Here is a 20103-nt window from a genome sequence, read left to right on the forward strand (position 1 = left end):
GTAACATTAAACAGGCGTTAATCGAAAAAATAATTTTATATTAATAAAAAAAATTCGTTAAAAATATATAATATAGGGATAAAAATTAGGTTATTTAACATTGGCGAAAAATAAAAAATATACCCAACGAAATTAAAATATAATAAAAAAAATATTTAAAAAATTTCGGTTTTACGCCGGAAAACGTTTCGGCGGTTAAAAAACGTTTTGGAACAAAAAACCAATTTATAATTTTTATAATTATAATTTATCGATAAAAAACCAATTTTAATTAGAAATATAAATACCCAAATCAATATTATTATAAATACCAATTTTGTTTGTTTTATTAATATATATATATTATAATTTTCGCAATTAATTTTATTTCCCGCCCCAAATAAATTTTCCAAACCGTTTTTACAATATATATTATTAATTATATTTTTTTTCGTTACTTTTAAAATACGAAACCGTTTAAAAACCGTTTTTCGCCGCCAATATTGGGTAATAAAAAAAATAAATTGGAAATATCCGGGTTATTTTATAACCGTTTAAACGATTGGAAAAGGACGATTAAACCAAAATTCCAAAAATAAATATTTATAACGCAATTTACGGTTTTAATTTATTTGCAAATTTTAACCTTTTTCGTGGGTATAATATTTACAAACGTAAATCGAATTTTTATAAATTATTTTATTAGCGATTTGCTAATAAATTTGCTGGTCCACGGTTTTTTCGAAAATTAAGGTTTTGTAACCCCCTTTTTGAGGGGGCCCACAACGAACAGCCCCCAAGTACATACGTGGGTGTCGTATGCAATTTCACCTGGCTAAATCAATATAATACGACATAAGGGACTACACAAATTAGCGTTTCAGCAAATATTTACGGCAAACAGGGCTGTATGATTTTTTGGGGTGATGAGCCAATGCATTCATTGGTTTCTAGTTCTAGATAGTAGTATTATTATCGTACGTTGTCTCACCGTGTAATAGACTGTGGTCATTTCGAAAGTGGGTATGCATGGTGAGGATATCCCCCCCGAGATTGTGGCATTTGACTCACCTTGTTTCCATAAAGCCCCGCCTAACAGCAGCAAACGACTTGAATTTGGCGAGCCACGATTTCACACGGAGCTCAACAGGCGATACTTCCCTGCCAAGTTAACGATTTTCTCTCAACTAGTTTCGATCCGCTCCAGACTTCGAAAGAATGTTGTATCTGTGGACGAGGAGAAGGGCACCGATGCACCTGCTGAGGATCTGGGATCCGAGGCATCCCCCTTCCAATCCCTTTTTGAAGCCTACGCTCGGCACGGTGCAGACGCTGGATAAAAAGTCAAGAAGAAGGGCGATGAAGAGTTCAAGCCTGCCGCAAAAGCGGCTATGGAAAAGGCCGTGAACTTTGCCGACTCGCAGCGCAAGAAACAAAAGGCTGCTGCAAAGCGCGCCGACAAGGAAGCTCAGAACGCCGCGGCCCTCGAAGCAGTCCTATTGGAGACAAAACATCAAGATCGAGGAGGACCCCGAGCTGCCCCAAGCCAAACTTATCAGTATTGGAGATACCGACCCAGCAATCATTGGGCAGCTACGCAAGACTGACGGACAATCCCAGGATGGAGTCCAACGCGTGCATGTTCAGGGACGTGTTTACCGTGTCGCTAAGCAGAGCGGCCTGATGTTCGCCAGATTGCGCCGCGGATTGGATCTAATTCAGCGTCTCTACGCGGGCAATCTCGCCAAGACGTATGATGCCTTGACCCTCGCACGAGAGACTTCTATGGAAGTCTTTGGGGAGCTCCGCGAGGTTCCAGCTGGGCTTCGTGCGCCATTGGATCGCGAATTGCACGGCAATTACTTTCGTACCATTGCAAAGGCGCCCGGAGGTGATGAAACTTTTGCCACCCGAGTCCCTGATGACGGCGACTTTCCCACACTGCTCAACGTGCGCCATCTTGCGCTCAGGCAAGACAAACCCAGTGCCGTCATGTTTATCCGAGATGTACTCGAGTCCGCCTCCAATACGGTTTAAAAGGAGCTAAGTATCAGAAAAGTCAGCCCTCCGGCTCTGGTGCAGACGCATGTCGAGGGTGGTGCCACCCTTTTCTCCCTTGGCTACTATGGGGAAACTTCCTTCTTGACGCAATCTAGCCAACTGTACCTCGAGACGGTTCTTGTGTCTCTCGGCGATGTTTGTTGCGTAGAAAAATCATTCCGCGCAGAAAAGTTGCTGACACGTCGTCATGTAAGTCAACTTCAAGCCAGGTCCTTCTCGGTCGCTTCCTCGCAATTTCTTTGTGTGGTTAGGGACGAAGGAACTTTGATCAATCCTTTACCTTTTTTACAGCTTTCTGAGTACACCCTAATGGTTTATACCGATTGGAAATTGGTACTCGAGCGATGAATGGAGCAAGCAACTATGGGGGTACTTAACACTTTTTAAACAAATAGGTGCAGGGTAAATCCGAGTACCTCCCCATACCCCTCCAACAAAGCAACAATAACAACAAATACACCTGACCAGAGGCGACAGACCTAGATACGATCGAATCGTGATACAGAATTAACATCCCACCCCTTGGGGGTTCAACCGCTCCAACGCACCGTGCTTGAGTGGCCTCGTGATCTAGGTGGACTTGGTCCCTTCATAGGCATAATATCCATACTGGATACTCCATGCCCAGCCGTTGACCTTGCTCCTTGGTTGTTCCCGCTCAATGCAGTGAGGATCAGCACAGTAAGGGGCCATTCGTGCATCCTTCATGTCCCTAAAGCAGATATATGAAATCGTGTTAGAGGCCCTTCAGGAACTGCATGCGTGATTAGAGCCATGGGTACTTGGCCGGGGTACATGGGTTTTTTTAAGCAGCAATTATATAATATTGCGGACTGGGTATCCAGTATAGGTGTATATATTAAACGAATGTAAAAGTAAAGCCTTGCAGTCAACAGTCTTCAAGATGAATACTACAACGCGAACGAAATCCCCACTCGAAACAAGCAATGTACTCCCTATCAATCGGTGCGCCTCCCTCAGGAAAGAGAAACGCAAACCCGATTGACGAGGAGTTGGGTATCACATTATCGCCCTCCCTCTTTCAGGACCTGTCGACGTAGGCACCCTTGGGCTCCGAGACGTACTCGTCGCTCGGCTCCTGGACCCTCTGGCTGTTCAGGCCCTTGGACTCCTGAATCTCGCCGTCCCTGCTGCTGCCGCTGCCGACGACGCCACCGCCCCTGACGCCCTGTCCTGCTCCTCCAAGTCCTCCCGCGGCGTTCTCGATGCCCTCTTCCACCAGCTCGGGCCCGCCGCCGACGGTGACCTGCGGCATGACCTCGCGCCACTTGCCGTCCTCCCTGCGCGTCTCGGGGATGAGGAAGTTGAAGAAGCGAGGGAAGATGAACAGGCCGACGATGAAGAGGACGACGATGTGCATCAGGATGAACGAGTAGAGGTACGGAGGGTTGTTGCGCATCATGTCGCCCGAGGGGTCCATGTTGAGGAACTTGGGGTACGCAAACGTGAATACCATGCCGACGGCTGGAGCCGTGACGTACTTGAGGCAGATGGGCCAGACCCAGTGAAGTTTCCAGTTGTTGCCGTTGGCGATGACACGGTTAAGGTCACGCTTGAGCTGATTGCCCTAATTTTGGGGGGAAAAAGGCACATTAGCGAACTATCCCATTACCTTGATATGCAACACGAAGGCGGAAAGGCAACTCACCGAGTAGAATGCGTTGTACCAAAAGCGGCACAGCATCGTGTTGCTACCCCAGAAGCGCGGTGCGGCGACGGTGGGTGTCTTGCCAATAACGGCAGACGCCAGAGCGCCGGCGATAAAGATTCCAAAGCCGGCACCCGCTCCAGCCTCAGCACTCACCAAGTGGGCGATCAGCAAGCCTACAAAGTGTGCAAGGACGAAGCCGCCGTTGTAGAGCGAGTAGCTGACGACGCCAACCTGGTCGACGGCATCGCGCCAGCGGTAAAGGGTGGTGGCGAACATGCATTCACACCAGACGGTGAAGAACAGGGCCAAGTCATTGACGAAGCCGTCCACGGCGTCGAGCAAGGCGAAACCAACCTCGGTGCAGTAGAGGAGCGTGATGAGGTACGAGGCAATGATGACCGTGGTCGAGACGGCCCAGCGCGGCACGCGCTTGCCCCAATCAGAATCGCAGATCATGGTGACCAGGACCTCGTAAAGGGCAAAGACGCAAGTCAAGCCGAGGCAGACGAGGGTGAGGAAGAAGAGGGCCGAGAAAAAGTTGGCGCCCGGCATCTCAACAAGAGCACGCGGGTAGTAGAAAAAGCCCGAACTGAAGGTTCCGAGTCGTCCAGTAGTCTCAAAGTCCAGTCCAAGGAAACCGACAATGCCCATGACTGCCAGCGCAGAGACGATCTCAATGGCCGAGTTACTGAGCGCAATGATGAAGGAATCCTGGACAGCGTTGGCAAACTTGGAATTGTATGATGCGTAAGATGTAAAGTAGCCAAAGCCGACGCCGATAGAGAAGAACATTTGACCGAAGGCATCCTGCCAAACGGTGGGACCGGCGAGGGACTCGCTGCGCCAGACTCCGAGGTACAGGCGGAAGCCATCCGAGGCGTTGGGGAGAGACAATGAGCGGACAGCCAGGATGACAATCATGATCAACGGAAGGGCCATGGTGACGTAAATAACGCGGCCGGTCATACCGACACCCTTGAAGGTGCAAATCCACGAAGCGAACCAGATGAGGAAACTCTACAAAATAAAGTCAATAGTTGCTCGCTTTTTTATTTTATTTTTGTGTGGAGGATTTGTTTGCAATGCCAACAAATGGATCAAACTTACCCATCCAGCAAGCTCGCCAACGACACGCATGCTGGGATAGTACATCATGGTTCCATACTCTCCAACGGGCGTGACGCGATGGGTGATTTCCTCAAAAAAGTACTCTACCGTATCCTTGCCCTGCCAGGGGAGAGGGTTCTCGAACGAGCGACGAAAGTAGCTCATTGCGTAGGCGAGAATGGCAACGTAGTAACCGCTGACGGAATATCCGTTAAAGACCATGGAAAAGCCGACACCCTTGGCACGGTGGTTGTTGTTGTTCCATGCCGTCACGCATCCTCCACGGTACGCCTGGCCCAGGCAAATCTCGAGGCAGAGGATGGGGATACCGATACAGAAAAGGGCAAAGAGGTAAGGGATGAAGAACTGAAGACCGTAGTTGTTGTACACGACTGACGGGAAACGAAGAAGGTTTCCGAGACCGACCGCACCGCCCATGGCGCAAAGCACAAACTGGGAGCGCGAGTTGAAGTTATCGCGACCATCCTCGTCCTTCTTGGCATCCGGTGCCACCAACAGCCAGAGCTTGCGGCCGAAGCTCGTCTGGGTCGTGTTGTCTGCCTGCACGTGCGTCGCCATCTTGAATCTGAGGAAAGACGGTCACGAGGGCTAAGGTTGGGATGACGGAAATGGTGACCAGAAGCACGAGACAAACGAGGAAAAGGGATTACACTTATTAAGTTTTTCTGCCCATTATACTTCGCGACCCGCATTCGACCAACAACCTCATGCCCACCCGAGCCCCTAAGAGAATTATCTTACCCACCTGCCGAATTGAGCGTGCAAAGAGATAGAGGCGAAAGCTGGGCTCATTCCCCAGAATCCCAACCGCATGGGGCTGTATGCAGTCCAAGACCATGCCAAGGGGGGCACGAAATTTAATAGGGATTCTGGAGGAGCCGTTTTTCCGTAGTGGACCAGTCAAACTCAGTAGGGATCCTTGGCAAAGCCATGGCGTGGGCTGGCCGGTCTTGTATTGAGCAAAGCTGCTCAGAACCATCCTCAAATAGTCATGCAAAGTAAGGGCTTGGGAAACTGATAATAATATTTCCACCTTTGCGATTAGGATAACATTATTTGCTGACTCGCTTGACCGGGGAGGGAGATATTTCCCAACGCCACCATTGGGCCGACGGTAGCCTCCGCCAAGGCCAAGGCCAAAATCTTTTGTTGGTTTTTCGCTTACAAGGTGCCAACGCGTCGCAGTGCTGCCCAGAAATCCGATCGAGTATAGGCCGAGCTGACTTGGTGGTTTGTTTGCTCGCATGCTCTTACGGGACTGACTGCCCACGCACCCACCCACCCATATAGGCGCCTCGTTTTGTCTCCCCCATGGGGTCGCACAAAGAGTCTTGGCTTTTGGAGAAGATCTTCCCTGTAAAGGAGAAAGTTACCCCGCGATTTACGTAAAAGACCAAGCCTGGTATGCTCCTCTCAGGTCCCTTCTGGTGCTTAGACGACCAGATATTCCACGTCCAGCATCTTCAGCTGAGAAAGCCAATTCCACCTTTTGATTCCGCCATCTTCACGTGGCGAGGGCCAGTCCGTTGAGGTTGTGGAATCTAGTCCTTCTTGGAATAGCCACAGCGCCTGGAGTATCTCGAGTGCGGTTTTCACATAACCCCAGGGGCACGTTGATTGCCAGCATGCCTGTAGCCGGCGTTCAACCCAAGTCCTGATCCCCTGGTCCGCGGTCTGCGCGCCCAATATGAAAGTTGGCCATACGCTACCTTTGAAGAGCATGTCGGCCTCAGTCACGAACTGCAGATGCGAGTATATGTCGGCCGCAAAATTTCCATGCCCGCTAAAAGAGCCGGGGATTGCCATCGATAGGTAGGCACATGCAGCTGCTCGGTGCGCCGACGCCATGTGCTCGCGGGATTCGGGGTTATCGGGAGCGCCACCACTTGCTGTGGATATATGGGTAGCCCAGCCACGAGTATCAAAAGTATGGAGAAGCCCCATCAGGCCTTTTGCTTCTTCGAGTTGCTGCTGTGAGACTATTCCTCCGTTCTGTTGTATTTGGGCAGCCAGTTGCGTCGAGCGTAGGATAATGGCCAAGATCTTGCTAGGGATTGAGTGGTAAGCATTGGTCTCTGCGCGCTCCATTATCGAGTTGATGTCGAGGGAACCGTAGACCTCTTCAGCGCCTGTCCCATCCCACGAGTTGAGCGTCGAGCCGAGTATGAAGTATGTCAAGCAGTCTCCCATGACATAGTCTCTAAGCGCCAATATAGACGAGTCCGCATCTACCGTCGATCTTTGCTGCAGCATTTTCATAAGCCTGCCCGCGGCCACAATGTGCACCTTCCACGAATCGCGGCCAGAGTCGATGAGGCCAAAATTTATAAAAAAGACTACGGCCGTAAGAACGTCACTCGAATCCTTGTCATTTTCCAGGTTGGCGACGCCCCTCTTGACCTGTGTAAGCGCCGTCTGTTTGGCCAAGAGCGCATCATACAAACACCGCTGAGTAGGAAGCCCACGAGAGCGAAAGAAGGAAGCGCGGTGAACTGCAGCCAAGGCGACAATGACATACAGGAGGGATCCATGTGGGCGGCATATCTGCACTGCACTGCGGAAAGGGTTCTTGGGGATATCATATACTACGAGGTCTTTGGCGACCCGTTCAGAGACTTCAACGATTGTTCGGTCAGTATCATGTCTGCTGTCTGGATCAAGTGTGACCTGAGGTGTGCTGAAAGATTGCACTCACAGTAGTTTAGATAGTACCTTGTCGAAGGATTATAGTCCTGGACAGTTGGGTCAAGGAGGCGATGCAACGTGAGGCTGTTGGAGAATGCGAAATCCACATTTCCATCGCTGCTAGGAGCTACAGATGAAGCTGTCGGTGAGGCTGATGACATAAAGTCGTCTAGACTACGAAGAGCAACAGGGCTGGTCGAGGCCATAGGCGGCGTCATCGCTGGTGGTTCCCATGGTAGCGGAGATGAGTATGTGCCATGCGGTTGGGAAGGCCGAGCACACAAGTTTGCTGGCCAACAGTCGAACTGCAGGGCGGGGATATCGGTCCCATAGTGTAGCTCTCCATGTTGTAGCGCTCCGTGCTGTGGTTGTGGCTGTGGCTGTGGCGCTCCGTACTCTGGCAACCAGGCCGTCGACGAGAAGCCAATAGGTGAAGGAGACAACGAATGGTTAACCACAGCGGGATCGTCTACCCAAGTTTTGTGACCGGCCCTCTTACCGTGCGAAGCCACAGCTCCAACCCAGCGGAATAGGTTGCCGTAGCCGAGACATTCCTGGCCGAATTCTGTACATTTTTGGCACGCCGGGATCGCTCTGTCACACCGAAGGCGTCGCCGGCGGCAGTTATGGCATTTCTGCGGGGCTTGCTGAGGCTGACGATTCATCAAGTTTATCAAAGCTCGTCTATGGTGAACGGTGGCGGCTACGGCGATAATAATGATCCCGGTGACAAGATGATGCGAGAGGGGTTGTGTGAGGGAAAAATTGGAAACACTAGAACGACATCAATTCTTCCCGGTGCATCTTGGCTGCCGATTTTAGTACCGGTATGGTAACGCATCGGGTTTAATCGAGAAACCTATGGGTCGAATCAAACCAATCAGTCGGGCACGATGGCGGACGCGAGGTCGAAACGCTGCAAGTCAACTTGTTAAGTACCTAAAACATATTAGGTTGGTACCTTACCAACCAACGTTGTTTGTTTGAAAGTCTTCGTTCGGAGCATCCATGCTTTTCCCGTGGCGACGTCAGGTAAGGTATTCGTTGGTGGGCGGGCAAAGGAGATCACATTACTCAGATCTCCGCTAGTCCAAATACGGCAGCCAAGACTCATGTTTGGTGGGTCCATTCTTTCCTTCCAGGTTCTCATGACATCCGAATGCACAACGACATTTTCCTTTCATCATCCATGTCATATGTCATGGACTTTTTTGGCTTTTTTTTTCTTCATGTTTTTGCGCGAACCGATGGGGTGGGGGGGGGGGGGGGGGGGGGGGGGGGTTTGGAAACTTTCGGACCATACAGCCACGCAATTTTAATTCACCAATTGCTTTTCGTACACTAAGTTCACTGACTTTGCTCGGTCAAACTAATGCTTGTGAACTGTCATTCCCGAATGCCGGCTCTCGTGGATTGCAAGCATGTTCCAGGGTTTTCCACGCCTCCAGCGGCAATTCATCATACAATGGAGCCGAGCCGGGAATTTGGGTCTGGGTTGCATCCGGCGTCTTCGCTCCACGCCCTAACTTACTACATATAGCTGCCAAGACTCATGTGGAGAGAAAGGGTTTGTGCAAAAGACAATCCTTGCGGTTAGGTTTTACAAATACGCTTCTGAATAGATTCAAGGCAGCAAAGTCAAGTACTTGTTAAAACTAATGAACTGAAGAATATGACTCTTGCAAGTCCACACCATCTAATAACATATATATCATCTTCCACGAGAAGCAGGTCTTTTTCATCATTTGCCACATATCGCAGTCCTAAAAGCATCCTCTAGATGTAGACTAATCCTCTGCCGCAAACATTGTTACTACTTTTTCCCACCATGTCAAGGTCAAGTCCCCAACCCGGGGCAGCATCTCCCACAGATGTCCCCACAGCCCCCATCACTGCCGATGACAGCGTACCCGCCCCGGCTCCGGCCGGCATCACGGAGGAGGAGCTCGAGCGTCTCGGCCGCCAACGTCCCGCCGCATTCTCCTCATGGTGGCACGAGTGGTGTTTTTGCGGCTCCATCTTGGGCTCCATGCTGATGGCCGAGTTCTTCATCAGCGGCTTCATCATCGTGCTTCCCAACGTCTCCCAGAGCATAAACATGCCGCCCGGGACCCAGACCTGGCCGGCCAGCGTCTTCACTCTCGTCACCGGCGCCCTGCTCTTCGCCTTTGGCCGCATCGCCGACATGTACGGCGGCCGCACCGTCTTCCTGTTCGGCATGCTCTGGTACACCCTCTGGATCTTCATCGCCGGCTTCTGTTCCAACCACGTGGCGCTCATCGTCGCCCGCGCCATGCAAGGGATCGGCCCCGCCGCCTTCCTCCCCTCGGGCGTCATGCTGCTCGGCTCCATGTACCGTCCGGGTCCGCGCAAGAACATGGTCTTTAGCATCTACGGCTCCTTTGCTCCTATCGGCTTCTTCGTCGGCACGCTGGCCGGTGGCGCCCTGGCCGAGTTTCTGGACTGGCGGTGGTATTTCTGGATCGGCACCATCATTCTCTTTCTCATCTCGGTTGCCTCGTTCTTTGCCATTCCGAAGGAATTCAAGGATCGGCCGGTGTCCAAGGAGGGCAAGGCGGAGATGAAGATGGACTGGTTGGGCGTGGCTACCATCCTGCCCGGTCTGCTCCTTTTTGTCTTTGCCATTACGCAAGGTGCTCATGCTCCTCAAGGGTTTGCAACACCCTATGTGTATGTAACACTCATCCTGGGTGTTTTGATCCTGGGTTGTGCGGTGTATGTGGAGGGATGGGTAGCAGAGCAGCCTCTCGTGTAAGTGATGGATGACCCGGCGTGAAAATTCCCCACAAAGACCAGACATCTGCTCGGCCATTTGCAGCTTCAGGAGCGTCTGCCTGCCCGAAATATGCTAACTTGTCTTTGGCAGACCCTTTGATCTCTTTGCACCCAAATATATGACTCCCATGGTTCTCGGCCTGTTCAACATCTACGGCTCTTTCGGAATCTTCCAATTCTACGCCAGCTTCTAGTAAGTCACAATCCCAACCAGCTTACCACAACCACGTCCACTAACCCAATATCACCGCCAACTCAGCATCCAAGAAGTAATCGGCCACCCACCCCTCCTCACAGCAGCATGGTTCACCCCCATGGCGGTCGGCGGTACGATCCTCGCAGTGATGGGCGGCATAGTCCTGCACCGCATCCCATCCCACCTCCTGCTCGTCATTTCCGCCGCCGGCAGCCTGGCATCAGTACTGCTCTTTGCCCTGATCCCCTCGGACCCTGCTGCCCTCAACTATTGGGCGTGGGTCTTCACGGCCATGATCGGCGGCACGCTGGGAATCGACATATCGTTCAACATTTCGAGTGTCTTCATGACGACCGCCCTGCCCAGCCACCGCCAGGGCCTGGCGGGCGCCCTCATCAATACCCTCGTCTTCCTCGGCATAGGCTTCTACCTCGGCCTGGCCGACCTCATCGTCGAGTCGACCAAGGTGGGCGACGCGGACAAGGACAAGGCCGAGGGCTTCAAGGTTGCGTTCTGGCTTGGCGTCGGCTGCTCGGCCACCGCCTTGGTCATTGCCACCTTGTTCACCCGCATCGGGCGCATGAAGAGCGACCTGACCTTTGACGAGAAGATGGAGCTGGAGGCCGAGGCGGCGAGGCTGCAGACTTGCGGCGCTGGAGGGCAGAGTGAGACGAGCAGTGGGCCAAAGAAGAACGACGGGTCGGGTTCATAGCGACCGGGTATGTTCTTGCAGTCGCGCTAACATGTGTTAAAAATATTGCATATATAAATATTCACTTAGCAAGGCGTTTTCTGGATAATTTTTATAAATTCTTTTGGATAGTTTCTCATTTTCTTTCAACGCCTTTTCCGGCGTCGGATGTCGTTTGGGTACGCTAATGTCTGGGCTGTCTAAACCCATGAGAATACGGCTTAACCTTGTGCCCCTCAAAGCCTTGGCGCGAATGAGGTTCTTAATTCATGCACACTGAGGTGAACCAGTATGCTACCACCACAAATACCCAGAATCATGTCCGGGCATGCTGACTGAGCTCATATATATAGCTTCAGCTTCCCTCAACATGTGGTCCGCTTGGCTCATTACTGACATGTCCCACCCACTACCGAAAAGGCAGATCCCATCCTTTAATCGACTTGTAACGTCCACAGTCCGTCACCAAGGTAATGCGCATCCTCGACGACAGGCCCCTTGCCCTTCTCCTTAACCTCTTTGGTCCCAGCAACCAACAATCCCACCGCACAAGCCTCCTCCTTCCCCTCGGCAGTAACCACCACACCCTCACCCTTCTCCAACTCCCGACCCCAGTGGCCATCATCATCCACCTTATCCCCCGGCTCGCCCTCGACGAGCGGCAACCGGCCTCCCTTGCTGGTCAGACCAGGCGCCATAAGGGTGGCACCACTGAGAACAAACCGAATAGCTCCCCTATCGATGCGGACGGTCGGAAAGGCCTGGGGGAAGCGGTGGACGAGCCTGAGGTGCGGAAGGATGGCGGTACCGCCCGAGGGGAGGTCGTACTGGAAGCAGACGGGCTGGCCGTCGATGACGTAGAGCATCACACGGTCCGGGTGCGGAAGCTTCATCTGCTCGAGCGACGACTTCTTGGGCAGGATCTCGTCGATAAAGGGCGTCAGGAGCGGATACCGTTCCAGCAGCTGCTGGCGGACGGCGCGCTGGGCCGAGGATTTTACTTTTTGCTTCGGGGAAGCGGTTAGGCTAGAGATGAGATGTGTTAGTGGCTAACTAGCCTGTTTGGGGGGAATGAATTGGTGGTGTCTATAATAGTCTGGTTATGGGTGATTATGCTGGTGGTTCCATGTAGGAGGAGCTGGGAATTACTCACGAGGTTTTGAACATCTTGAAGGTATTATAGGCCCCAAAGGCCTTTTAGTGTTTAGGAATAGTGCAATGAATACGGCAATTTGGGAATGGGCACTGCTCCAAGTGGCCAAAAGTGACTTTGGAAACTTGAGCTGGATGTCGCGCGTGGATCGACAGATTGTCGAAGGCTTAGATCTTGCTCACATTGGTATGGATCGATCCAACACGCGCCGGGGCATTGGAAGCCCCTCTGCGACGCGGGGTTATGACTTTTTGGAGCGGCGGTTTGTTATCGTGGCTTATCGCATCCCTGTCTGCATGTCGTCACTGGTTTGCATGGTGGGGCTATCAATCGCCTCGACTGAGGAGACCTAGGCTGTAATTAGGTACATGATTGCTATGGTTGTTTATAAGAAGGACTTGTGAATGACATTTCCCGAATGGGCTCTCGAACCGGATTCTAGATGTGATAATCGCGCAAATGGAAATGGGAAAGGAAAACTGCGTGAAGAATTACATTGCATGCACAGCATGGCAGTAGTTCAAGCTCTCCCATCTTTGCATTCCAACGAGCATACAGACACAGTAAATATTAGTATGAGTGGTTTATTAGGATTCCATGGAATTGTAAAAAGGCTGCCAGTCTACAATCTCATGGTATCAGTATAGGTTGAGGACGGCAATAACGCCTCCATTAATTTAAGCTACCCCGCCCCTACCCCTCCGCCAATTCTTGTCAATCCTCCTACACCCAAGTTCAACCGTGAGCGACATGCGAGACGATGCCGTTGTCGTCAACGTGAACGTTGAGGCGATCAGGGTTGTAATCTTTGGTGACCATCTGGCCTGGGTGAATGATGCGGTGCTCCTTGGGGAGATCCTGTAATAAGCGGATGCTGTCAGCGTCGCCGTTCCTAAACCGAGGTCACGGGTATGATCTTATTGCGAAGTAGGAAGGCACGCACCTTGTCCTTGTCAATCTCGTCAATCTTCTTGCCCGCCAGCTTCATGGTGAATTCCTCGGTCTTGTCAGCCGACGAGGCCTCGGTTTGAACTCCTGGTACGACGAGAGGCATTGTGGTGGATTTGTTTTTGGTCTTTCAATTTCAATTATGTTCAATGCAAATTTTGGTTATTGAGTGTTATGGTGTAATCGGAAATAGTCCTGAGTGGTGTGGTATGCGTAGACTTTATAAGCCTGCCTTGAATATGATGACGTCGTGCTCTGTGTTGTAAGACACGCGCGTCAGTGGGCACGTGGTGGTAGGCAACCCCGGACTTTGGACAAAGTACGGGCAATTTGAGTGGACAGGCCTCTTTGCTTCCAGGCCTGGCCTTCAGGATCGAAAAATAGAAGAAATTGCTTTGAGTACAGTGCACATTACCGGGGTAGCCAATTTGACACGCATAATATCAATCTTGATCGCAAAACCGAGCTAAAACTGGATGATGAGTACCACGTAAATACAGGTATATAATAATCACGAGTACGCAGAGTTCCACGACAGGTAAAGCCACAAGCACAATCAAAGTTTCTCTAAAGGAATAGTCTGGGCATTATAGGTTTGGCGGGCCCCATGGCAATAAAACTTCCATTACTAGCTTCATGATATCTTGTATTTGCCATTTCAACGCTTAGACCCACTATATTCTCTACTGGCTACCCCGACCGGCACCGGGACCGGCATTGGGACCAGCACCAGGACCGCCACCTCCCATCATCGACCTTGCCATCTCGGCAATCGACGGGTCAGACATGAGCTGCGACATATCCGGCATACCACCGCCACCACCTCCTCCGAAAGAGTTGGCCATCTCCCTGAGCCTGGGGTTGCTCATGAGGTTGTTCATCAGGTCCGGGTTACTCATGAGGTTCTGAGCCATGGACGCAAACATGGGGTTCTGCATGATGCTGGCAAAGTCGGGCATGCCACCGCCCTCGCCGCGGCCAGCACCACCACCCAAAATGCTGGCCAAGCTGCTCAGGTCGGGCATGCCACCAGCGCCCGGACCTCCGGGACCGCGGGTGGTGTCCAGGTCCATCTCCTCGACGCGCCTCTTGGCGGTCTCGAAGCCCTTCTTCATGGCATCGCTGCCACCGTTGCCCTCGTATTCGATACCCTTCTGGTAGGCCTCCATGGAGCCCTTGGCGTCGCCGAGCGCGAACCGCGCCAGACCGAGGCGGCTCCACGCCTTGGTGTAGTTGGGGTCGACGGCGACGGCAGCTTCGGCGTCGGCGCGGGCCGACTCGTGGTCCTTGGCGGCCGAGTGGGCGGCGGCACGGTTAGACAGGTAGATGGCATTGCCGGGGTGCAGAGCCAGGGCCTGGGTGTACAGGTCGATGGCCTGGGGGTAGTCCTTTTGCGCCATGGCGGCGTTGCCTTTGGACTTGAGAGCGTCGGCCTGCTTCTTCTGCTCATCCGTGGGTGCGGCCGAGGCGGCAGGTGCGGGGGCGCTGCTGTTGGCAGCGCTGCTGCTGGAACCGGTGCCCTTGAGCTTCTCGTAGACGCCATAGATCTTCAACAGGTTCTGGTCGCCGACGGCAGCCGTCACGGCCGCCTTGTCTGTGGGGTCGACCTTGAAGCATTCGGCGATGCAGTTGACAGCGACCTCGATTGACTCGCTATCGTCCGCGGCAAGGGTTCCATCCTTGGCCGAGGTGTTTAGGAAGTCGCAGATGGCCAGCGCCAGGCGCTGTTGTGATGTAGTTGACTGGAGATGGGTGACCACATGTTAGCATCAATGCGGTGAACCGGCATCGTGGGGTGTGATTGGTTTCACAAAGTGATCAACACATACCATTGTTTGAATTTTCCGCCGTCAAAAGAGTACCAGTTTGCTTTGGGGTAAAAATTATCTCAGGTCAGGACAGGTGTAGGCGGTGGAAATAAGCTGACGCGGAGGGGCGCGTAGGAGGAAGCTGAGTTGCCCTCCACAGAAGCCGATGGAGGGGTCCAGAATCGCTGATTAGAACCCCTGCACAAACGTGCTGGGGATTAGTGGGGGAGTAAACAGACCCTCTTGGTGACAAGGATCATGGGCGTTTGTGGGTTGCCGAATAATTAGCCAGTAATTTTAGGATGGCTTCACTGGGTTCCATGGGTGGAGGGAAAATAATAATCGTTTGTCCCAGACAAAATCCTCTTTCCTTCCATTGCTTTTACGTTCAAGGTGCACACGTGTGTTTCAGTGATACAGGCAGAGAATACACAAAGAAGGTCGCAGTCTGAAGGTTGCTGTGTGTTTTTGTCAACCGCGACATCCGTTTTTGGTTACAATTTTTGGTAACAATGTTTGGTTACAAGGTTTTTGCTAGCAGTCCTGCCTCTTATTCTGTCCTTCACCAAGAGTCTCTGCTTGTCTCCCCAATCTTTCCCGTAATTATGCTCCTCTACATTTCTATCTAACCAAGCAATATTTCTGAGATTCACAAGCTGCATCGCAAACAGCAGCTGCAAAGTAAGGGAAAGGGCAATTATTCCCAAATACTCTCATTCGATGTCATTGGCCGGGACTTGCCTTACCGCATGCCCCACTTGGAGCTCTAGATCCGCCCAGTGGGTCTCCCTGTTAATCTGCAGCGTTCTCGCCAGCAAATTGGACAAGTGACGTCTACCCTCTCACTCAGCTCAACGGCGTGCCGTTGCTTTTTACCTGCCACAATACCTAAGCAAGGCACCTTTACAACAATTTATCTTACGTTGCTCGCTACTAATAATCACAACCGCCTCGGTACCCAACCGTCTTTGGGCTCATCGAATACAATCACCACGCCTCCCAGTCGGGAGGCATAGTCTGTCTAACCGTCCCTCCCATGTCTTCCGATCCAACCCAGCAATCCAACGGCACCATGACAACAGCCGACCAATCCTCTCCGCTGCGGCAATGCTTTATCTGTCTGCTCGACTCGACCGAGACTCCCGAAAATGAAGACTGGGTGAATCCCTGCCCGTGCACCCTCGAGGCGCACCAGAGCTGCATGCTTCGCTGGGTGGCAGAGATGGAAGCCGTCGGCGGCGCGAACCGGAGCCGAGGCCGCCGCGCCAGCACCCTGCAGTGTCCGGCCTGCAAAGGCAATATACAGGTGTTTGAGCCGTTCGACCCGGCGCTCTGGCTGAGGGACCGCGCGCTGCAGACCTATAGCGCCGTGTCGCCCGTCCTGCTCGTCTGTTTCGTCGGCGGCTCCACCTTTAGTGCCATGGTCAAGTTTGGTGACTTTTCGGTTGCCACGTTTGCGGGTAGCTTCTCTGCGGTGCGCAAGTGGCGGTTGGACGGCATCCAGAGGCCGCTGGACCCGAGGTGGTTTGCTACATCTGCCGGGCTTAGGTTTGCCACGGTTCACATGTTCAAGTTATGGGCACTTGCTTCCATAGGGCCTGCTTTGATCATATCAAAGGCTTTCTCCGGTATCGGCAATCTTTTGCTGCCGGTTTCCCTCGCGGTAGGTGTTATACTTGTATCTGACGTTTGTCTCATTGGCGAGCGTTTACTGACTCACAATCGCAGTCGAGCGTGTTAATGACCGCCAAGGATAACGTTCCGCATTGGCCACCGAGTCCCGAGTGGGCCTTGACCGCCATGCCGGCAGTCAGTCTTTGCTACTCTCACGTGTACTACACGTTGTTTGGTCGCTTGGAAAGGAGGCTGAACGCCGCAATTCGCGGCAGGGATCCAGACTCGCCGCAAGAGGAGACTCACCTGGAGCAGCAGCAGGAGGGTCAGGATCAGCAAAGGCCGCAACAGGGCGGGCAACGTCGACGTAACAACCGAGACCGCGGTGTTAATGTGTGGGAGGCAGGCCTTGGAAGGATCATGGCGCTCGCGATAGCGCTGGTCTTTGGGTTGGATGATGACGAGGGCGAACAGGACGGTGATGGGGGTGATGGTGATGACCAACGTGTGGAGTTCGAACTCGAGATTAATTTGCAAGTCCCGAACGACGAAGATGAGGAAGCTCCGCAGGGTCAGATCGAGGAGGCTGGGAACATGGCCGTAGCCCAGGCTCCCGTCAGAAATGAGCCAGAGCCGGCGGTCAACGACGGAACCCTGCCCGTTGCCGCAGAGGTTGTGCTTGGACAAGAGCCTGATGTTCAGGCCGAGAACGATATTCCACCACAACAAGCACTTGCCGCAGATCAAGCCACTGCCCAAGAGGCGGCAGATCCTCCACCCGCAATCCAGCCGGCACCACAACCTCAAGCTCAACAAGATCAGCCAGCCGAGCAGCCGCGTCAACGTCGGGTAGAAGGAGCCGGAATCAGCACGTGGTCCAGGATAATCAACGGCACCGTCTCAGCCCTCCTCATGCCGCAGATATCCTTCGCCATGGGCGAGGCCCTTCGTCTGACACTACCGGCGCGCTGGGTCAGCAAGCAGGGTCAACCCAAGGGACTTTTGCAGCACACCTGGGGCCGGAGTCTAGTCGGCACCTGCCTGTTTGTCGTTCTACGGGATGCCATGTCGCTATATGTCAAGTACAGGCGGGTGCAGGCGATCAAGAACCGCACCGTGAAGAACTTTGACCCGACCGTGAGTTCCAAAGGGGCTGGATCTACAGCTTGATTTGAACAATGGATTTTTCTCTAGGGTGATTTGTTCCAGATCCAGTCTGTTGTTTTGTTTATAATGATGTAAATCTAGCGTACACGCAAATTTTCAAGATGTCCCGTGAGTGGATGAGGCTTTTACTCGGGTCAATGTTGGCATATACAATAACAATGCATACCAACACGGCATCACATCACTCGGTACTGATGATATTGATATTTCAATTGATTACAACCTATATACACGGCATGCATCCGGTACCTCAGCTCAGACTACCCTCACCGATGACAAAGACGGCACTTCCGCTACCAGGCCGACTGACAACGACAGCACCCTCGCGTTGCTCGGGCGTGAGGTCCATCTTGGAGTAGTACTCCTTCTCCCACGCCTCCTTGACGGCGTCGACCTTGTCCGCCGGGACCAGGTGCACACTGCACCCGCCCCACCCGGCTCCCGTAAGCCGGCTACCATACGAACCGGCGCTGCGGGCCGTGGCGCAGATTGTGTCGATCTCGGGGCAGCTGCACTCGTACAGATCACGGCACGAGTCCTGCGTCTCGTTGAGCTTGGCGCCCAGCAGCGCATTGTACACAGCCGTGTCGTCGGCGCTGCCGGCTGCGGGCTCCTGCTGCAGCAGGCTCATGAACTCGAGGACGCGCAGCGCCTCGGAGAAGACGTGCTCGGCGCGCTGGCGGAGCTTGAACCTCTCGGCGCGCACGGGAAAGCGCGAAGTGAAGCGGGCGTTGAGCTCGTCGACCGTGATGCCCAGGGCGGCGGCGACCTCGTCGCGCGTGTAGCCCTCGTCCTTGGTCAGGGTGGCGCGGGTCAGGGCCAGCAGCAGCGCGAGCTGCTCCGGGACGGCGATGGGGACCTTTTGGCCGTCGGCCTCGCGCAGGGCAAAGTAGGTCTCGTGGAAACCGTGCAGGGAGACGCCGAGAGGGGACGAGTCGGTGGGCAGGGTGTGGCCTGGAGCGTTGAGGACGGCGTTTAGGTAGGCGGCCGCCAGGCTGCACTCAACCACGCGGAGGTTGTAGTGGATCGGGCCCGTGACGAACTTGTCGGCCGTGACAAAGGACTGGGCGATGACGAAGCAGAGCTCCGGGTTGGTGGTTGGGAAGGAGACGGGCTTGGCGGTCAGGGTAGGGGTGAAGGAGACGAAGAGGGCAGAACCGCGCTGGGAGAAGACGGAGGCGGATTGGTCCATCCTGGTGGGAATTAGCATGGGACAAAAGGACAAGATCATTGGGGTGGTACATACCCGCCAGAGTTGACACCAACGCCACGCTCACTGACAATAGCCAACTCGGTAAGTTCCTTCTTGTCAATGTTCTTTTCGCCGTTGGCAACCATCACAGCAAGAGCAGTGGTGCTGGTAAAGGCAGCACTGGAGCTGAGACCACCGCCGGCTGGAACGGAGCCATCCAACAAGACCTCCATCCCCGTGGGCACGAAGCCTTCGCCGTGCTTCTTGCGCAGCAGCTCCGTGGCACCCTTGAGGCCGCACTTGAAGTAATTGGTCCACTCGTGGACGGTGCTGTCGATCTCGACATCGCCCTTGACGGGGAGGTCGAGGTCCTTTGCGGCGAACTTTTCCGGCAAGACGTTTGCCAGGCGCACCTTGTACGTGTCGCTGCCGGCCGCCGCCGTGGGTGACACTGCGATCAGGCAGTCGGCGGTGATGGCCATGGGCAAGACCGAGTACAAGCTGTAGTCGATGTGCTCGCCGATGATGTTGACGCGACCCGGCGAGCGGGCGATGAAGGCGGGCGGGTGGCCATACAGCGACTCGAAGCGCGACACCAGGTTTTGCCAACGGGTTCTCTGGACATCGAGCGCGGCTTCGGGGTAGATGTCGGCCAGGGACCGGGCCTGGGGCACGGGGCCGGACATGTTTGGTTACAGTGGTAGTCACAGAGATATCACAGCTGCTCAAAAATGGTCGATGAAAATTGCCTCGAGCTTCAGAATTTGTCAACCGCTACAGGAATTGTGCACTTTCCAAACTGGACAGGAATGGTTCGAGGAGAGAATCGTGCTCGTCGCAAACGTGACTAGCACAAGATGAGGCACCATGCCCCGCCATTGCTCGGTTGGCGGTCCATCAATTGAATTGATCTGATGTAACCGGGCAGAGGCTCAGTGCTCTTGTTCTGTCTGTATGCGCTCCAACCAAGACGACCCCGCGAAGGTGGGCTGCGGAGAAGGCCCGCATACAAA

At 53.3% G+C, this 20103-nt stretch overlaps 9 protein-coding genes across 9 annotated transcripts; 3 read left to right on the plus strand and 6 right to left on the minus strand.

The window, feature by feature from the left end:
* Window positions 1–1197: 1197 nt before the first annotated feature.
* Window positions 1198–2016, plus strand: MGG_05432 (asparaginyl-tRNA synthetase; the record flags this gene model as incomplete). The annotated part of the gene is made up of 2 exons (XM_003710244.1): window positions 1198–1322; window positions 1404–2016. 2 exons carry the CDS (start codon window positions 1198–1200, stop codon window positions 2014–2016), a joined length of 738 nt encoding a protein of 245 aa, XP_003710292.1.
* Window positions 2017–3082: 1066 nt separating this feature from the next.
* MGG_05433 (solute carrier family 6 protein) lies at window positions 3083–5398 on the minus strand (the record flags this gene model as incomplete). Its single annotated transcript, XM_003710245.1, has 3 exons — window positions 3083–3628; window positions 3710–4729; window positions 4820–5398. 3 exons carry the CDS (start codon window positions 5396–5398, stop codon window positions 3083–3085), a joined length of 2145 nt encoding a protein of 714 aa, XP_003710293.1.
* An 873-nt stretch (window positions 5399–6271) lies between these two features.
* Window positions 6272–8535, minus strand: MGG_05434 (acriflavine sensitivity control protein acr-2; the record flags this gene model as incomplete). The annotated part of the gene is made up of 3 exons (XM_003710246.1): window positions 6272–7455; window positions 7536–8090; window positions 8496–8535. 3 exons carry the CDS (start codon window positions 8533–8535, stop codon window positions 6272–6274), a joined length of 1779 nt encoding a protein of 592 aa, XP_003710294.1.
* A 553-nt stretch (window positions 8536–9088) lies between these two features.
* On the plus strand, window positions 9089–11338 carry MGG_05435 (membrane transporter). The gene is made up of 3 exons (XM_003710247.1): window positions 9089–10297; window positions 10413–10514; window positions 10581–11338. Exons 1-3 carry the CDS (start codon window positions 9354–9356, stop codon window positions 11227–11229), a joined length of 1695 nt encoding a protein of 564 aa, XP_003710295.1. The 5' UTR covers window positions 9089–9353; the 3' UTR covers window positions 11230–11338.
* MGG_05436 (translation machinery-associated protein 20) lies at window positions 11267–12560 on the minus strand. Its single transcript, XM_003710248.1, has 2 exons — window positions 12362–12560; window positions 11267–12234 (listed from the first exon to the last, which is right to left on the minus strand). The coding sequence occupies exons 1-2, from the start codon at window positions 12373–12375 to the stop codon at window positions 11643–11645; spliced, it is 606 nt and encodes a 201-aa protein (XP_003710296.1). The 5' UTR covers window positions 12376–12560; the 3' UTR covers window positions 11267–11642.
* A 312-nt stretch (window positions 12561–12872) lies between these two features.
* MGG_05437 (uncharacterized protein) lies at window positions 12873–13690 on the minus strand. Its single transcript, XM_003710249.1, has 2 exons — window positions 13305–13690; window positions 12873–13219 (listed from the first exon to the last, which is right to left on the minus strand). Exons 1-2 carry the CDS (start codon window positions 13413–13415, stop codon window positions 13097–13099), a joined length of 234 nt encoding a protein of 77 aa, XP_003710297.1. The 5' UTR covers window positions 13416–13690; the 3' UTR covers window positions 12873–13096.
* A 17-nt stretch (window positions 13691–13707) lies between these two features.
* On the minus strand, window positions 13708–15264 carry MGG_05438 (Hsc70 cochaperone). The gene is made up of 2 exons (XM_003710250.1): window positions 15139–15264; window positions 13708–15051 (listed from the first exon to the last, which is right to left on the minus strand). Exons 1-2 carry the CDS (start codon window positions 15139–15141, stop codon window positions 13993–13995), a joined length of 1062 nt encoding a protein of 353 aa, XP_003710298.1. The 5' UTR covers window positions 15142–15264; the 3' UTR covers window positions 13708–13992.
* Window positions 15265–16012: 748 nt separating this feature from the next.
* Window positions 16013–18157, plus strand: MGG_05439 (uncharacterized protein). The gene is made up of 2 exons (XM_003710251.1): window positions 16013–16780; window positions 16846–18157. Exons 1-2 carry the CDS (start codon window positions 16154–16156, stop codon window positions 17899–17901), a joined length of 1683 nt encoding a protein of 560 aa, XP_003710299.1. The 5' UTR covers window positions 16013–16153; the 3' UTR covers window positions 17902–18157.
* Window positions 18083–20071, minus strand: MGG_05440 (galactokinase). Its single transcript, XM_003710252.1, has 2 exons — window positions 19145–20071; window positions 18083–19091 (listed from the first exon to the last, which is right to left on the minus strand). Exons 1-2 carry the CDS (start codon window positions 19774–19776, stop codon window positions 18149–18151), a joined length of 1575 nt encoding a protein of 524 aa, XP_003710300.1. The 5' UTR covers window positions 19777–20071; the 3' UTR covers window positions 18083–18148.
* Between the last annotated feature and the right edge of the window lie 32 nt (window positions 20072–20103).

The sequence above is a fragment of the Pyricularia oryzae genome, chromosome 1 (assembly GCF_000002495.2).
Source record: "Pyricularia oryzae 70-15 chromosome 1, whole genome shotgun sequence".
In the NCBI taxonomy this organism is placed as follows: Eukaryota; Fungi; Ascomycota; class Sordariomycetes; order Magnaporthales; family Pyriculariaceae; genus Pyricularia; species Pyricularia oryzae.

What these genes read in the sequence shown, in the direction of transcription:
- MGG_05435 (XM_003710247.1), top strand. Translation starts at nt 9,354, where the DNA reads ATGTCAAGGTCAAGTCCCCAACCCGGGGCAGCATCTCCCACAGATGTC. An exon ending in GTAGCAGAGCAGCCTCTCGT is followed by an intron (nt 10,298 to 10,412) that starts GTAAGTGATGGA and finishes TGTCTTTGGCAG; the next exon opens with ACCCTTTGATCTCTTTGCAC. An exon ending in CAATTCTACGCCAGCTTCTA is followed by an intron (nt 10,515 to 10,580) that starts GTAAGTCACAAT and finishes CCGCCAACTCAG; the next exon opens with CATCCAAGAAGTAATCGGCC.
- MGG_05439 (XM_003710251.1), top strand. Translation starts at nt 16,154, where the DNA reads ATGTCTTCCGATCCAACCCAGCAATCCAACGGCACCATGACAACAGCC. An exon ending in TGCTGCCGGTTTCCCTCGCG is followed by an intron (nt 16,781 to 16,845) that starts GTAGGTGTTATA and finishes TCACAATCGCAG; the next exon opens with TCGAGCGTGTTAATGACCGC.
- MGG_05440 (XM_003710252.1), bottom strand. Translation starts at nt 19,776, where the DNA reads ATGTCCGGCCCCGTGCCCCAGGCCCGGTCCCTGGCCGACATCTACCCC. An exon ending in GTTGGTGTCAACTCTGGCGG is followed by an intron (nt 19,092 to 19,144) that starts GTATGTACCACC and finishes AATTCCCACCAG; the next exon opens with GATGGACCAATCCGCCTCCG.
- MGG_05437 (XM_003710249.1), bottom strand. Translation starts at nt 13,415, where the DNA reads ATGCCTCTCGTCGTACCAGGAGTTCAAACCGAGGCCTCGTCGGCTGAC. An exon ending in ACGAGATTGACAAGGACAAG is followed by an intron (nt 13,220 to 13,304) that starts GTGCGTGCCTTC and finishes CGCTTATTACAG; the next exon opens with GATCTCCCCAAGGAGCACCG.